Source organism: Vipera ursinii (assembly GCF_947247035.1).
Source record: "Vipera ursinii genome assembly, chromosome: 5".
Lineage (NCBI taxonomy): Eukaryota > Metazoa > Chordata > Lepidosauria > Squamata > Viperidae > Vipera > Vipera ursinii.
Window position 1 is genome coordinate 1355625 of NC_139518.1, and position 18509 is coordinate 1374133.

At 44.1% G+C, this 18509-nt stretch overlaps 1 protein-coding gene across 1 annotated transcript in view; it reads left to right on the forward strand.

Moving 5' to 3' along the window:
* The first annotated feature begins 11321 nt into the window (after nt 1-11321).
* CLDN1 (claudin 1) overlaps nt 11322-18509 on the forward strand; it is a 31647-nt gene continuing 24459 nt past the window's right edge. Inside the window, exon 1 of the mRNA XM_083364053.1 lies at nt 11322-11675. Coding sequence (XP_083220179.1) covers nt 11453-11675 — 223 coding nt within the window. The 5' untranslated portion in view covers nt 11322-11452. The remainder of the gene's footprint in view (nt 11676-18509) is intronic.

Sequence of the window (18509 nt, forward strand, 5' to 3'; positions counted from 1 at the left end):
CGAATCTAGTTAGGAACACGGCTGTTAAATGAACCTGGCTTCCCCACTGACTTTGCTTGTCGGAAGATCGCAACAGGGGATCACACAAACTCGGATGCTGCGACGGTCATAAATGTGAGTCGGTTGCCAAGCGGTTAAATTTGGATCATGTGACCCTGGGGCTGCTGCTGTAGGAAGCCCTCCCCCCACTCCAGATTAAAATATTCTTTATTCTTAATATTAAAAGAGGCAGAATATTGTATTTCCCCAAGGGAGAAATGGAGAAAAATCTTAACCAAGGCAGAAAGCAGCCCCAGTCTTTCTAAATAGCCTCAAGCAGAAGCCTCAAGTCTTTACAGATGGATATTTTGTGCCTGTTAAGAAAGACTGGGCCGATCTATTTATAAGCCAAATGCCTTCAGCCCCCGCAGCTGATGGGATTAAGAATTTACATCGCCCCCCCACCCAAATTTTAAGGACAGGACCATTAGGACATAAAAGGATTCCCTCTACAATAGCAAAAGACACAAGGCTCCCTACATTGCACAAACCCCTGAAGCATCTCACAGAACCCTAGAACAGGGGTTCCCCAATCTATGGTCCACAGCCTGGTACCGGGCCGTGGCCTGTTGCCCACTGGGCCCCTGGAATAGCTGGCGAGCCCCCCAACTCATTGTAGCATGTGGTGCAGGTGCCAGCGGCCCTATTTGCACATGCGCGGGCACGCTAGCACCGCCACCAGCATCACGGGGGGAGCCAGCGGCCCACTTGCACATGCACACGGGTGCCAGTGTGCACGCCGTGGGTGTGCACAGCCTGTTTGTGCATGCGCGTGCTAGCGCCGCTGTTGCGCATGTGCCCGTTTGCGCATGTGCCACGGGGCCGTATGCGCGCACATTTCGCTGCTGCTCCCTTTCCAGAAAACTTGGGGAGCTGTGCCCTAGAAAGATCCATCCACTCACACAGCCATTTTGTCGAACTGAGTGCTGTTGCTGGTTCCGCTCATCAATAAACGGGAACTTTCTTTCCTAAGCAGCCTCCATTTTGTTTCCAGCCTCTTAGCCTCCATTTTGTTTCCAGTGTCTTTCTCCCGGCTTGGAACTGGACCTGATTTTCCGTTCAACACTGCAATCAATGGTCATAAGTGTGAAAAATGTCCACAGGTCACTTTTCTTTCAGTACTGTTCTAACTTCAAATAGTCACTAAATGATTGGTTGTAAGTCAAGGATTACCTGTATTTATTTGAAGCATTTATGTAGCCGCCCGTCTTCTAAGCAACTCTGGGCGGTTCCCAATCCAAAGTTGAAACAACCTGTAAAATCATATTAAAGCTATAAAACGAAAGAGATTAAAACATTAAAGCACTACAAACAACACGGTCCTGGCGCCAAGTCAACTCCTAAGGTGCAATTATCCGATCGGATCCCAGCGCTTGGAGGGAAATCGTGATCTTTAAGGCCTTACAGAGGGCTAAAAGGGGGAAGGTCTGCCCGGCTTCAGGGCGAAGGGTTTCCCATGAGTAACAGAATTATGGAGTTGGAAGGGACCTTGGAGGTCATCTAGTCCAACCCCCTGCTCAGGCAGGAAACCCTATGACGTTTCAGATGAAGGGCTGTCTCTTCTGAAAAACTTCTCCTCCTCCTCCTCTTCTCCACACACTTCATTCCATTCTAGCACTGATGATGTTCCCTAGTTGGGTCATGAAACGTCTGCATGAATAATCCACCCACCAAGAGCCTTGGTGGAGCAGTGGGCTAATGCCTCCTTAAGTAACACCAGCTGCCTGCAGTTAGTGCAGGTTCGAGTCCCACCAGGCTCAAGGTTGACTCAGCCTTCCGTCCTTCCCAGGTAGGTAAAATGAGGACCCAGATTGTTGGGGGCAATAAGCTGACTTTGTAATAATGCCGCTTGGGGTGTGTGTGTGAAAGCCCTAATAAGCAGGCATATACATAGAATGAAGGCTACTGCTAAGCTTGTAAGCCACCCTGAGTCTTCGGAGAAGGGCAGGATATAAATGGAATTAAAATAAATAAATAAAATAAAATAAAACTCAGAGAGCAGCAGGGACTCAGCATAAACTAAGGAAATACAGTAGTGACTTCATGGATTCTTGCATGTAAGATAGAGAAGAGGGTTGCTACTGTCTCCTTCCTGAATATTCCCGGGATAATTGTTCCTATTTTTGTGGCCTGGATAGTCCCATGGGGTCACCCATCCAAATAATCCCCAGGCCTGTCACCACTTAGCATTTTTTCCAGACAGGTCGGGTGGAGTGCTGCGTCAACAAATGGCCTGTCCAAATATTTTTGGGGTATACAGATAGTCCTTGACTTACAACGATTCTTTTAGTGACTGAAGTTACAACGGCACGGGGGAAAAAAGTCACTTAGGACCGTTTTTCACACTTCGGACCGTTTCAGCATCCCTGCACTCACGTGATCAACATTCAGACACTTGACCACTGACTCGTATTTACGACGACCGCAGTGTCCCGGGGTCACGTGATTCCCCCCTTCCGAAGGGGGGGGAATCCGGACTTGTTTAACAACCGTGTTACTAGCTGAGCAACTGCCGTGATTCACTCAGCAACGGTGGCAAGATAAGCCATCAAATGGGGCTGAAGCTCACTTAAGAACTGTCTCACTTAGCAACGGAAATTTTGGGCTCGCTTCTCGTCGTAAGTCAAGGACCGTCTGTACCCAGGGACGGTGGATGGACACTGGCCTTTATAGATCAGCAGGCACCTTTCCTAAAAGTTCCTAAAAATAATTAAGGTCGCCCAAATGTTTCCTCTAAGAAGGCCGGAGAGAAGCAAAGGAGCGTACAAAGCTGCAACAATAAAAAGAGGACAAAATATTTGTGTTATTCCAGCTTTCCCCCCCCCCGCTATGCTCTGTTTTTGTTTTTGCATTTTCCTCAAACCCCCACCAGACCCCCATTTTCTCTCTCTCTCTTTTTTTTTCCTTAAGGGAGGGTGCAGAGCATCAATTATTTTGGCTTCTACCTGGCTTACTGCTGCTTTTCTCCCAGACTGCCTTGTTTGACATAAACAAGCTCCCGGCTTTGAAGCCTGCGGTTTTGAGCAGGTCCACAGCGTTTCTCTGCAGCCACCCAAACACGGGTTGTGTGCATGAGGTCAGTGTTTTGCAGGCTCCCAGGGTGAGAGTGTCTGTGGTTGCCGCCTGGCCCTGTAATTTGTGGTCCTGCGTGATGGACAGAAAGCGCGGTGGGAATGAAAAACTTTTAAGCAAAGGGAATGCAGAAGGAAAAAGCCACCCAGGAGAAGGAGAAAAAGAGAAGGGGAAAGGGAAGGAAGAGAAGAACTGGAGGAGGAGGAGAAATGGAGAAGGAGAACTGGGAGAGGAGAAGGAGGGAAAGGGGAAGGAGGAGAAGGAGAAGGAGAAAGAGAAAGAGAAGAAGGGATAGAAGGAGAACTGGAGGAGGAGACCTGGAGGAGGAGACGGAGAAGAAAGAAGAGAAGGAGATGGAGGTGAAGGGGAAGAAGGAGGACGAGAATGGGAGGAGGTGGAGGGAAGGGTGAGGAGGAAGAGAAGGAGGAAGAAGAGTGATGGTGAGGTTGGAAAGGGGGCGGTGGTGAGGAGGAGGCAAAGAAAGAGAAGTAGAAGACGTGGTGTAAAAAAGAGAAGGGGTGATGCTGGTAATAGTGATGGAGGTGGAACAGGAGGAGAGGGAGAAAAAGAAGAAGGAGTGTGGTGGAGAAGAAGAGGACAAGGAGATATTTTGCACTCTTCCATCTGTAAGGGGGGAGAGGAGAGAATAGAACAGAATAGAATAGAATAGAATAGAATAGAATAGAATAGAATAGAATAGAATAGAATAGAATAGAATAGAATAGAATAGAATAGAATAGAATAGAATAGAATAGAATAGAATAGAATAGAATTAATATAATATTAGAATGTAATGGAACAGAACAGAACAGAATAGAATAGAATAGAATAGAATAGAATAGAATAGAATAGAATAGAATAGAATAGAATAGAATAGAATAGAATAGAATAGAATAGAATAGAATAGAATTGAATAGAATTGAATAGAATTGAATAGAATATTAGAATGGAATGGAATGGAACGGAATGGAACAGAACAGAACAGAATAGAACAGAACAGAATAGAACAGAACAAAATAGAATAGAAAAACAGAATGAATAGAATAGAACAGAACAGAACAGAACAGAATAGAATTTATATAATATTAGAATGTAATGGAACGGAACAGAACAGAACAGAATAGAATAGAATAGGACAGAACAGAACAAAATAGAATAGAATAGAATAGAATAGAATAGAATAGAATAGAATAGAATAGAATAGAATAGAATAACAGAAAGAATAGAATAGAATAGAATAGAATAGAAGTGAATAGAATAGAATAGAATAGAATAGAATAGAATAGAATAGAATAGAATAGAATAGAATAGAATAGAATAGAATAGAATAGAATAGAATAGATATAATATTAGAATGTAATGGAACAGAACAGAACAGAATAGAACAGAACAGAACAGAACAGAACAGAACAGAATAGAATAGAATAGAATAGAATAGAACAGAATAGAATAACAGAATGAATAGAATAGAATAGAATAGAATAGAATAGAATAGAATAGAATAGAATAGAATAGAATAGAATAGAATAGAATAGAATAGAACAGAATAGAATAGAACAGAATAGAATAGAACAGAATAGAATAACAGAATGAATAGAATAGAAATATAGAATAGAATAGAATAGAATAGAATAGAATAGAATAGAATAGAATAGAAATATAGAACAGAACAGAACAGAATAGAGTAGAACAGAATAGAATAGAACAGAACAGAACAGAATAGAATAGAATAGAATAGAATAGAATAGAATAGAAATATAGAACAGAACAGAACAGAATAGAATAGAATAGAATAGAATAACAGAATGAATAGAATAGAAATATAGAACAGAACAGAACAGAACAGAATGAATAGAATAGAATAGAATGGAATAGAAATACAGAACAGAACAGAATAGAATAGAATAACAGAATGAATAGAATAGAATAGAAATATAGAACAGAACAGAACAGAACAGAATAGAATAGAATAGAATAGAATAGAATAGAATAGAATAGAATAGAATAGAATAGAATAGAATAGAATAGAATAGAATAGAATAGAATAGAATAGAATAGAATAGAATAGAATAGAATGTTTATTGGCTAAGTGTGATTGGATACACAATATTGGGAGCTGAATTCCACACATCTTCAAGCATGCTGGCTGGGGAATTCTTAAATTTCCTGAGGTTGGGAAATTCTGGATGAGGAGCAAGAGGCTTCACTTCAGGATTGCAAAACCTGGGGAGACATTGGAACAAATCTGCCAACTCAGCAGAAGTCATAGCCAAGGCAATAATTAATGCACTTATTTTCGGAGGGAGGGTTGACAGTTCACCCTTTCTCCTTGTCGGAGCCCTTGTTTGCTCCCTTTCTGATCCTCCCCGCGTTTGAGCTCCCCACACTGAGTTAATAATCACCGTTATCCACCCAGTAGCCAACTTGCAAAGCAAAGTGTTTCCAAGTTAAGCAGGTATATATATATATGTATATATATATATATATATAAAATCTCCCAACTCATCAAGATGAGGTAATGTCCGAAAAGGGGCTGGGTTCAAAACATCTGGCGCTCCAAACCTATCTGTTTTTCAGCTGCTGTGGTCTGTTTGCCAAAGGTTTGGGCAAGCCCTGTCTGAAAATTATCTGGTTCGGGATTATTTAGATTATACGCAGGGAGGCAAAAACAACACCAGAGGCTTCCCAGAATTCAGCAGGATAGACAAACAGCCGATGTTCTGTGTTCTGTGTTTTGTTTTGTTTTTTGTCCAAAGGATTGTTGGACTGAAAAATACGATCTTTTTTTAAAGGCTTTATTAATTTTCTATTGTTACATTTCATTAGTGCTTAATGAAAAATGTGTTGTCTGGGCTGATTTGTTTTGCTTAGTAATACGAGTTAAGTTCTTACCCTCTACCCCGTTTTTCCAGCCATTGATGAAATTGAGGGCAGTTCAAGAAACAACGGTTGCAAACCAATCAAGGAGAGAAGCAACCTGGAATTAAGGAGAAAGTTTCTGACAGTTAGAACAATTAACCAGTGGAACAACCTGCCTCCAGAAGTTGTGGATGCTCCATCCCTGGAGATTTTTAAGAAGAGACTGGACAGTCACTTGTCTGAGATGGTATAGGTCCTCTTGCTTGAGCAGGGGGCTGGACTAGAAGACCTCCAAGGTCCCTTCCAGATTCTATTCTATTCTATTCTATTCTATCCATTCCATATTCTATTCTATTCTATTCTATTCTATTCTATTCTATTCTATTCTATTCTATTCTATTCTATTCTATTCTATTCTATTCTATTCCATTCCATTCCATTCCATTCCATTCCATTCCATTCCATTCCATTCTATTCTATTCTATTCTATTCTATTCTATTCTATTCTATTCTATTCTATTCTATTCTATTCTATTCTATTCCATTCCATTCTATTCCTTATTTCCTATTCTCCTATTCTGTTCTGTTCTCTTCTGTTTGATTCTATTCTATTCTATTCTATTCTATTCTATTCTATTCTATTCTATTCTATTCTATTCTATTCTATTCTATTCTGTTCTATTCCTTATTTCCTATTCTCCTATTCTGTTCCGTTCCGTTCCATTCCATTCTATTCTAAATAAGTTCCATGTTTGAAAAATATTCCATCTTCTTTTTCTTTGATCCTCGATGTAAATCTGTCCACTTCCGCACAGTCCAGTATTTTCTTGATTGTCTCTTCATCCAACGGTGTTTCTTCATTTTTCCAGTGCTGAGCAAATACAATCCTCGCTGCTGTTAATACGTGTAACGTTAACGATACACTTTGCTTATCAGATTTTTCTAATAAAAAAAGTTCAGCTTTAAAGTCTGCGTGTTTTCCTAACATATGATCTTGCTTATCCCAAAACCATCCTCAGGCCTCTCATGAACCTGCGGGAATAAAGCAAGCAAGCAAATAAATAAATAAAATTGGGGTCAACTCAAATGTACCATCAAATCCTTGGAAATCAGCTCTTTGCCATCGAGAATTGCAAAACGAGCGACGGCAAATTTGAGCCAAGTTTCACCTTGCTCCAAGCCAAATACGGGTCCCACGGATGCCAATGGCAACAAACGGAGAGAGGGCTACCGAATAGGATTCCGTGCAAGAGGGAAGATTGGAAACTTTGCAAAAAAAAAAAAAAGCAGAATCCTGGAAGGATAATCGGGTGTTCTTCCTGAGAGAAAAATTAAAATGTAGCGTAATTTAGCAAGCCATTGTAGATGCAAAGCGGGGTGGGTTTGAGGGAGCTAGGCGCTGAAAGGGACATGTCCAGGAAAAGGAAGGATCACAGAGCTGCAGAATCATACAATCATAGGACCAGAAGGGACCTTGGAGGTCATCTAGTCCAACCCCCGGCTTCAGCAGGAGAACCTATAGTACCACCTCAGACAAGGGACTGTCCAGTCTCTTCTTAAAAACCTCCAGTGATGGAGCACCCACGATTTCTGGTGGCAAGCAGCTCCACTGGTTGATTGTCCTCAATGTCAGGAAGTTTCTCCTTAATTCCAGGTTGCTTCTCTCCTTGATCAGTTTCCAACCATTGTTTCTCGTCCTTCCCTCTGGAGCTTTGGAGAATAATGTGACATCCCCCCCTTCTTTGGGGCAGCCCCTCAAATACTGGAACACTGCTATCCTGTCTCCCCTATTCCTTCTTTTCTTTATACTGGCCATACCCAAGTCCTGCAGCCGTTCTTCGTACGTTTTGGTCTCCAGGCCTTGGATCATCTTCGTTGCTCAAGGCAGGAGTCTTATTAAATCCCAGAGAAATGGTTTTCCAATCTTTTCTTGAAAATTTCCAGGGTGTCAGAATCCATTTATATCATATTCATAAATGTATGTTTAAAACATTATTCCAGGGATCCTGCCATCTCCCGAGGAGGAGGGAACGGATGTGTATTGAGCCTGTATTAGGCATTTCAAAGGAAAGCCTTTTGAACTGGGGGAACAAAAGGGGGGGTTAGGGTAGGAGCATCTGGCTTGTGTCACGGAAGAGAGCAATAAACATAAAAGGTTGTAAGTTCCTTTTTCCCACGAGAGGGATGATGCGAGGTAAATGATGGGGGACTCACCAAATGGGGTTAGGGGGGGGGGTTGAACCGGGAACTCTTTATAAGGGTTTAGTTTGTAGAACAATATTAAGTCCTGTCTTGTATTCCTACAACCAAGCATGTCATAGTAAACATTCCTTTTGGACTAAGGTTTGGCTCCAAGAGTTTTGTCTTCCTAAGACGTGGTTTGGGGTGGGTCCTGACACAGGGAGAATCTTCTTTTTAAAAAAAACAAAACAAAAAACATCTTACTAGCAAGAGACTGGAGAGTCACTTGTCTGAGATGGTCTAGGTTCTCCTGCTTGAGCAAGGGGTTGGACTAGAAGACCTCCAAGGTCCCTTCCAGCTTCTATTCTGATTGATTGATTGAAGTGGAAAATTCCTGCAGAGAAAAACAGCACAAAGACACTGAACACAAGGAAAAAGCATGAAAAGGAACATTTTTGGCTATGTTAGCAGGAAAAGGGGAGTTAACAAAGTGGTACAATATTGGCTGGGGATGGAAGAGCGAAGAGTTTGGCTCATGTAGGCAGTCCTCGGCTTACGACTATCATGAGGAGCAGAATTTTAGTTGCTAAGCAGGGACAGTTGCTGAAGAGAGTTGCTTTAATGAGTCTTGGCTGATTTTACAACCTTTTTTGCCACGGTTGTTAAGCAAATCACTGGTCATTAAGTGAATCACATGGTCATTAAGTGCATCCAGCTTCCCCCTCCCCTTGTCGGAAATCCGCTGTGAAGGCCACGAATGGTGATCACATGACCCTGGGACGCTGCAATCATAAATACAGGTAGTCCTCATTTAGTGACCGTTCAAAGTTTCAACAGCACTGGAAAAAGTGACTTATGACCGTTTTTCACACTTATGACCGTTGCAGCATCCCCATGGTCAGGTGATCAAAATTCAGACACTTGGCAACTGACTCGTATTTATGATGGTCGCAGTGTCCCCGGGGGGATCACGTGATCCCCTTTTGCGACTTTCCAACAAGCAGAGTCAATGGGAGGAAGCCGGATTCACTTTACGACCGTGTCCCTAGCTTCACAACTGCGGCGATTCACTTAACGACTGCATTAAGAAAGGTCGTAATGTGGGGCAAAACTCCCTTAACAGATGTCTCGCTTAACAACTGAAATTTGGGGCTCAGTTGTGCTCGTAAGTCGAGGACTACCTGTGCACGCCGGTGGCCAACTGCCTGGATTTTTATCCCGTGACCTCGGGGGAAATGCTGCGATGGTCGTAAGTGCGAGGACTTGTCTTCAGCCCCCTTTTCAGCTGTAACTGTGAACAGTCGCTAAATGGAGAATCATAAGTCGAGGACCTTCCTATTATTGTGCTTTTGTCCCTTCCTGGGACTCCATGGCTCATGGGTTTAGTATGTTGGTTTTTAATTTGCAGCCAAGTGAAGGAGAATCACACCTAATTTCGCAACCTTTGCACCTTGGCTGTTATGTGAATTGTGCAGTCATTGGCTTGGCTAGCTAGTCGGAAGCTGCCTGGGAAGGTCGCAAACGGTGATCAGGTCACACACACACACACACACACAAACCGAGATGCCGCAACCGTTGTAAATAGAGGCAGGCACCCAAATCTTAATCACATGACACGTGAGGATGTTGCAACGGTCGTAAGGGCGAGGACCAGCCCTCAGTCATTTTTGTCACCGCAGTCTTAACTCTGAATGGCTAAACGAGCGGTTGTAAGTCACGAACTAGCTGTATTAAGATCAGGGTGGCTGCATCCTGGTTAAGGCTTAGATACAGAGGGGTGGACTTTGAGGATGTCGGTTTTTAATTTGCGTCCAAGCGTTTTCAATCAGCTCGCCTGCCACTCTAAGTCCTTATCAGCGCAACAACAGGATCCACAAGTTAGTGGATCAATCAAAAGAAGCAACTGCGGCCCATTTCCCACCCAGACACACAGAGACACAAACACACAAGCCCCAGGCTGCCTCTGATCCACGCAAGGGGCAAATCTGGGGAGATAAGTAATTGGTACCCTTTTCAATAACATTTTAATTCTGTGTAGTTTTAACCTTTTCACTGGTTTGTACTTGTCTGATGACCTGTAAGCCGCTTGCTTGTAGTCGGCATAAAAAAAAAAATCAACACAGCTGATCCTCCACTTACAACAGTTCGTTTTAGTGACCATTCCAAGGGGCAACAGTACTGGGGGGGAAAGGCGACGTGGGAGCCTTTTTTCACACTTTGGAAGATCAGAGCATCCGGTCATGAGACCACCTGGGTCACGTCGTCCAAATCCGGACGTTTGGCAACTGGCTCATAGTTATGACCGCCCCCAGCATCCCCCGGGGTGACGCAGTCCCTTTTTACGACCTTCTGACCTGCAAAAGTCAAGGGTTGGGGGGGGAGCTAGTTTTACTTAACAGCCGTGTGACTGACTCAACAACAACAACCACACCCTGCAGCGATTTACTTAACAACGGTGGCAAACGAGCGAAAACTCACTGAGCGGCTATCTCGCTCAGCGACGGAAATGTCGGGCTCAGTTGGTGGTCACGAGTTGGGGACTGCCTGTCCGTCGTGAATAAATAAGTGGATGTATTAATTAACAAATGAATTATGAATCATACATTCTCGTTCGCTAATAAACACATGAATCAGTAATGGGTTTTCCTGAACCCGAACGTGACTCGGGAGGTTCCTCCGGAGCCCATTTCGACATGCGATACATCCACTCTCGCCCGAAGCTGCTGCTCTACCTGTGCAGGTGAGGTATACCTGTGGCCAGGTAAGGGACAGGCTGCCTTGCCAAAGGGAGGCGCCAGCCTTAAACGTCCTGCAAATTCGACAAGTAGCAACCTGAGATCTGCTCTCGTTGGCTTCGCACAAGATTAGGAAGCAAAAACAAAAAAAGACTTGGAAAAAGAATTTTTTTTAAAAAGCCCTTCTTGCTAATAACAATAACAAGTGAGGGTTGTTGAGGATGTGACCCAGATGTGGCGGGCAGGAACTTTCAGTGAAATGGCTGAGTGAAACCACCAGGGGGCGCTGGATGGCGCCTGGTTTAAAAGGCAGGGCAGATGTTGGCAGCTTCACTCTCCACTCTGAATCCAGCCAGTGCGCTCTGGAGAAACGCCTGGATTAACAAAAGACAAAGAGGACCCCGAAGAAGAGCCTCCTTGCCCAGCGCAGTCTCTCTGCTTTGAAAGAGCCCGCCGGCTTTGCTCCAGGCACCTTCTCCAGCCGCCCGCTGCCTGTCTCTCGCTCGCTCACTCGCTCGCTTGCTCCAGCTGGGTCCTGCACCTTGCAGCTGCTTCGCAGAAGGAGGATGGCCAGCGCGGGTCTCCAGATGTTGGGCTTCATCATGGCCTTCATCGGCTGGATCGGCATCGTGGTCTGCACGGCCATGCCCCAGTGGAAGATCTCCTCCTACGCGGGGGACAACATTGTGACGGCCCAAGCCATCTACGAGGGCCTTTGGATGTCCTGCGTCACGCAGAGCACGGGGCAGATGCAGTGCAAGGTCTACGATTCCCTTCTCAAGCTGCCAGGTAAGCATCCGCTGCGACGCCTCTTCTGGGATTGGGTGGGTGGGTGGGCAAGCAGAGGAAGGGGCTCTCCCCTTGGCTGCCTTCACACAACCCATTTCCTAGGGGTGCCGAACGAGCCCGCCTCCTGGGCTCCCACGGTGCCATCCACTCTTAGCTAGCCAAACTAGCCCCCTTCACACAACCTCTCCAGAATGCAGAACCAACCGGGATGGATCTTCAAACTTGGTGCAATCGCTAGACTTTCTCGGGGGTGAACTCAGTCTCTGGGCGAGTCAAAAGACCCTCTGTGGGGGCCTGGGGGGTTTTGCAGAGGGAAGGAGGAGAGATTGAAACGTTCGTGAATCTTTCTAATCTCGTTTCCTGGAGTCCAGCTCCCTTTAGATCCCTTCTGGGTCAGATAAAAGAGAACATTTGTGTGTTTGAATATGTGCCGCCGAATCTCTCTGTAGTCAAGTTTGGCTTTCCAAAGTTTTGCAAAGTTTTAAGTTTGCCAGTTCTCCAGCCACGGCTCTGCCAGGGCCAGCTCTTTCTCGTTTGCGACGGCTGATAGATAGATTTTCTGAAATTCTGCGGGTTGATTGACAACTATGGAAAACGCAAGCGTTTCGACGACGCAAAGCCCACCAGCGAATTTTCCGCCTATGTGAATCCGCCTCTTCCAGAGGCAAAGGTTTTACGCAACTGGGGAAAAAAAAAGTTTCTGTAATTACCTTCTTCAAAATATTTCTCCAGTGACGTGTTGGTGTCACGCAATCGTTTTCCAGTATCGGAGGTTTGCAGGCTGACATGCAACGGCACGTAGGAACTGAGCAATTGGGAGCTTGTGCTATCACGAACTGCAACATTCGACAGTCAGGGCGACAGTGAGGCATCAGATTCAAAGTTCACACTTTGCGTTTCTTAAACCCGAATCATAAGAGAGAGCGCTTTTGAAAAGTAGATGCCGCTGGCAACAGGAAAAGCCAAAACGATACGGTGGTGAATTGACAAATGAACACCGTTGTGTTTTGTTCCATCCAAAGAGACGTCCCCTGGAGTCACACGCAGTACTGCTCAGCTTGGTTAAAACAGGGTTGTGTAGTTTTGGGATTAAGAAAGTCGTGTGAACCGGAACATCTGCGTATGACTGAATTAGAGGTTGTTTCTCTGGGGTTTTTTTGTTGTTGTTGGGCTTTTGCAAATGATAGCAACCTGGAATCGTGGTTTGTGAAGCTTAGCGTGTGATTCTGCACATTGTGTGAACAGAGAATGTCGTGAGGAGCAGAAGATCTGCCCGTGACTGAATTTGGACTTATCTGTGTGTTTGGCCACTGCAAATGACAGAAACATTGCAGATGCGGTTTGTGGAGCCTAATGCGTGATTCTGCACACTGTGTGAACAGAGAAATACTTCTTTGCTTTGCTTTGCAAAATATGATTTTTCCATTCGGTGGGCAGGGACCCCCCCAAAAGAAGCCAGAGAGATGCTTCCTTCTTATTTCTTGTCCTTTTCCCACATGCAAGAGAAACAGGGACGGGGTTGTAAAGAAACACACTCTGTACTTATGTATCTCTATGAATCTCTAAGAAGGGACACAGTGGCTCAGTGGGTTAGGATGCTGAGCTTGTCGATCAGCAGTTTGGCAGGTCGAATCCCGAGTGCCGCGTAGCGGAGTGAGCGCCTGTTACTCGTCCCAGCTTCTGCCAACCTAGCAGTTCGAAAGCACGTAAAAAAAATGCAAGTAGAAAAATAGGGACCACTACAGTGGGAAGGTAACAGCGTTCCGTGCGCCTTTGGCGTCTAGTCATGCCGGCCACATGACCACGGAGATGTCCTCGGACAAGCGCTGGCTCTTCGGCTTTGAAACGGAGATGAGCACTGGCCCCTAGAGTCGGAAATGACTAGCACGCGTGTGCGGGGGAACCTTTACATTTTACCTTTACTTCAAATCAGTGCAAAGGGCAGTGAGGCAGGGCTAGCTCCAGAAACTGAATCAATCAATCGATATAAATCGATCAATTTAAAAAAGAAGGAAGCAGGCCTGGGGTGGGCCAGTCAAACCATGTGGGAGAAAGGACTAGGCCATGATTCTGCGAGGGTCTCCTGCTGGAGCAGGGGGCTGGACTAGAAGACCTCCAGGGTCCCTTCCGACTCTGTTATTCTCTGATTCTGCAAGGGTCTCCTGCTGCGAATTGGAATTTGAAATTTGAACGCTCAGTTTGGAAACACCAGCAAAAGAAAACGAATTGAACACAAGGGGCGTCGCCTTTTTCAGTGGTCAGCTGATCGTTTGCCCCCCCCCCCAAAAAGGGACAAGGAAGATTTATTTATTTATTTATTTGCTCTGAGTTTACATGAGCTGCTCTCTCTGTTTTTCAAACTTGGCAACTCTGAGACGGGTCGACTTCAGGGCTGGCTGGGGGATTACAGGAGCCAAAGTCCACACACCTTAAGCCCTTTATTTATTTGTACATCGCCTGTATTATTTTTACAAATGACTCAAGGAGACAACAACACATCTAATATTCCTTCCTTCTCCTGTTTTCTCCAAACCAACAACCCTGTGAGATGGGCGGAGCTGAGAAAGAGCAACTAGCCCCGAAGTCACCCAGCTGAGTTTCATGCCTAAGGTGGGACTAGAACTCACCGTCTCCTGGTGATTGGCCCAAAGTCACCCAGCCAGGTTTCATGCCTAAGGCGGAACTGGAACTCACGGTCTCCTGGTGATTGGCCCAAAGTCACCCAACTGTCTTTCATGCCTAAGGCGGGATTAGAACTCACCGTCTCCTGGTGATTAGCCCAAAGTCACCCAACTGTCTTTCATGCCTAAGGCGGGATTAGAACTCACCGTCTCCTGGTGATTGGCCAAAGGTCACCCAGCCAACTTTCATGTCTAATGCAGGATTTGAACTCATCGTCTCTCACGACTGTGCTGGCTGGAGATTTCTGGGAGCAGCAGTCCACACCTCTTAACGTTGTCAAGTTTGAGAAGCACTCAATTCATTTGAAACGCCCCGTTTAAGAGCGAAAGGCTTACGAATCCATCCTATTTTGCATCGTCAACTTCGAAGGTTGAAATCAAATCCAGTTCTTTTTCACTCCCTAACTTTAAAGCCTTCTTCTTCTTCTTCTTCTTCTTCTTCTTCTTCTTCTTCTTCTTCTTCTTCTTCTTCTTCTTCTTCTTCTTCTTCTTCTTCTTCTTCTTCTTCTTCTTCTTCTTCTTCTTCTTCTCATTTGCTTTCTTCCCCCCCCACCTCCTTTTTTTGATGTTTTGAACTAAGCTCTGTGCAATTTTCGATGTCTTCTTTGAAATAGCGTTGTAAATCTTCCCGAACATCTCCCTTTTCTGAGTGGATTAAAAAGATAATAAATAACCAAACTAGAATGCAGTTGCTCAAATCAGAGTTGAGATTTTGCTTAAGTTCCTTGTTGTCATGTATTTTTCCCCCCCTATATTATTCCCCCCCTTTTTTTCCCTGGAGGAAGCCCAATAAATATGGCCTCAGGGGAAGTTTTATTCCTAAATAATCTAGGAGACAGTGAGTAGATTAGCTTGGAAAGGAGTTGCAGGCACAGAGAGATTTAGGCTGTTGTTGAATCAGCAAAGATCTGATTCGTGTTTGGGGCTGGATTCGATTCCGTGGCTTCCCCGCGGGACAGGCTGTGTTGGCGTGCGCAGATGCACGCAAAAGTCTGTCTTGAGCTGCGATGGATAGAAAAAGCCGCGGTTTCGGCAAACGGAAGGGGTATTCCTACGATTATAATAAGCATGGGAAGGGGCCTTGGAGGCCATCTAGTCCAACCCCCTGCCCGCCACAAGCCAGGATAGGGCATAACAGTGGAGTTTGGGTTGGCTTTGAGTCAAAACAACACCTACTCACAATTTGGTCACACCCGACAAGTTAAAACAAGGAGAGAGCCGAAACAATTGTGTTTTCTCAATCTCGGCAGCTTTCTGATGAGTGGACTTCTCCAGCTGGGGAATTCTGGGAAGTTGAAGTCCACTCATCAGAAAGCTGCCGAGATTGAGAAACGCTAGGTTATAGACCCACCTATTAGCACCTTTCCTGGAAGTCGGAAGCCCAGGCGGACTAAGCCCTGGAGAGGCACTCTGAACATGCTCAGAGGCTGCCTCTTCCCACCCCTCCTTGCTCCAACACAGAGCTTTGAAACAGAAAGTTGGGAACTCTCAGGAAAAAGAGCCTTAATTCTCCCACCACCCCTTTCCAGTTCCTGGCTATCCATTTCAACCCCAAACCTCCATGACCGATCATGGGAGAGGGGGGAGGAGGGAGAATTGTTCCTCAAATGCACTCTGCGCATGACCAGAGGCAGACTTGTGGGAGTCTCCGAGAAGCAACCAGGCTTTTTTTTAGGACTCCAGCACACGTTTCTCTGGGACTCTTGAGCAAGGATTGGTGTGCCAGCCTGATTCGTATCAATGGGGAGCAACTTTGGGTGTCACCCCAAATTCAGTCTCAGGAAGAACCTGTCCTGGCCGGCTGCCCCTCCCTCGTGGGGCAGACACACCCAGACAGCTCCCATTTGTGTGGGGAACAGCCTCGGTTTGAACCCTTTTCCCAAGCAAGCAGCTGGGAAAACGGCACTCTGGAGGTGTCTGATGGAGTGGAGAATGCCCACCTCCACTCCGCGCGCGCCCGGCTCCCTCCTTCTCCGTCCCGCTTAATTTCATTCCAATGGCATTTTTAAATTTCTGGGTCTGCTTCTTTTTTTTTTTTTACTCTTTTAAACATATTGATTTGTTTAGGCTTTTCATGTTTTAATGCTGTGTTCAGGTTCTTCCTGAGTGGGGTTTGAGGTGAAACACACACACACACAAACACACACACAGACACACCAGAGTCGTCTGCTGTGAGATGGAGGGGGGCAAATAAATTCAATAAATAAATAACAAATTGAAGATTTTTATTTATTGCTTTCGCATTTTACAGTGCACTTTAAGCAGTGTCTCTACCCAGCCCAGAGTCACTTTTGTGGCGAGATGGGCAGTCTACAAGTTTCATAAAATAAAATAAATAAAATAAATAAATAAAATAGTTAAAAAATAAAATAAAATATTTTTAAAATAGTAAAATATTTTTAAAATAATAAATAAAATAACATAATAGAATAAAATAAAATAAATAAAATAATAAATAATAAAATAAAATAGAAAAATAAAAAATAAAAAGTAAAATAAAATATTTTAAAAATAATAAAATAAAATATTTTAAAAATAATAAAATAAAATATTTTAAAAATAATAAAATAAAATAGAAAAATAAAAAATAAAAAGTAAAATAAAATAAAATATTTTAAAAATAATAAAATAAAATATTTTAAAAATAATAAAATAAAATAATCAATAAAAAATAAAATAAAATAAAAAATAATAAAATAAAATAGAAAAATTTAAAAAAATAAAAATTAATAAAATAAAATAAACAAATACAGGTAATCCTCGACCTACGACAATAATTGAGCCCAAACTCTCTGTTGCTAAGCTAGACATTTATTAAGTGAGTTTTGCTCCATTTTACGACCTTTCTTGCCACAGTTGTTAAGTAAATCCCTGCATTTGTTCAGTTAGTCACACATGGTCATTAAGTGAATCCGGCTTCCCCCTGTTGACTTTGCTTGTCAGAAGGTCATGAAAGGGGATCACATGACCCTCCCGGGGTGCTGCGACCGTCATAAATAGGATCCACTTGCTGAGGGTCCTAATTTTGGTCACGTGACCTTGGGGAATGTGGCAAAGGTCCTAGGTGTGAAAAATGGTCATAAGTCACCTTTTTTGGTGTTGCTGTCACTTCAAACTTGTTGTAAGTCGAGGACTAACGGTAAAATAAGGTGCAATGCAATGCAATGCAATAAACAGATAAATTGACCAGCCCATAAATAGCCTCTTGCATTTCTGTAGCTGTTCCTCCTCTTTTGAAGGGGGCTATCGCCCCCCCAGCTTCATTTTGCAGCCCCTGGAAGAAGCCCCCGGATTAAGAGGGCCCCAAACAGAGAGCGCCCCCCGTTGCCCAATTGAAAACCCTTCCGGTCCTCAAATCCGTCATTTTGACCTCCTGCCCAGCTTTTTCCGACTTAGATCTCTAGCATTGGAAGGGACCTCAGAGGTCTTCTAGTCCAACCCTGCCGCTCAAGGCAGGAGACCTTATACCATCCTGGACAAATGGATGTCCAGTCTTTTCCTGAAAACTGGAATTACCTTACAAATTTCCCTGACAGAAGAAATATATTTAATGAGGTTGGTTTTAAATCTAGGGGCATTTAAGGACAGAAGTAAGTAACCGAATCGGCTACAATCATTGGGGATCCACTATAGAACTGCTGCCTCATTCCCTCAGTACTATTTTATTTTTATTTTATTTTATTGATTAAATTTGTATGCCCGCCCAGCTGGCCATTGGATGTTCTTAACGCCAAAGAGCCCATCGTGGTCTTTATACGGTGAAAGTTGTTTAAGTTTAATAAGTTTTAAGTTTGGTTTTTTTTAAAAAAACAGAAAACAAAAAGTCCAGAATCAGGCAGGCTGTTAAAAACGCCCCCAATCTTCTTACCATCCTGATTGTTCCCAAAGAATCAGGGGGCTGGAGTAGATGACCTCTAAGGTCCCTTTCCAGCTCTATTCTTCTGATTCTAATCCTAAAGGAGGAAATTTTGTGCCGTTTTGTACCGAAGGAGGAAATTTTGAACTTCAGGCTCAGCAGATGGCAGGGAACAACACCCTGAACTGGTCCCCAAATAGTCCGATTTCTGGGTTTTTCCCGAAATAAACCTTCGGATCAAATATTCACACAACCAGCTCTGCCAACCGGAGGACGGAGGGTCTGCTTGGCCAACCT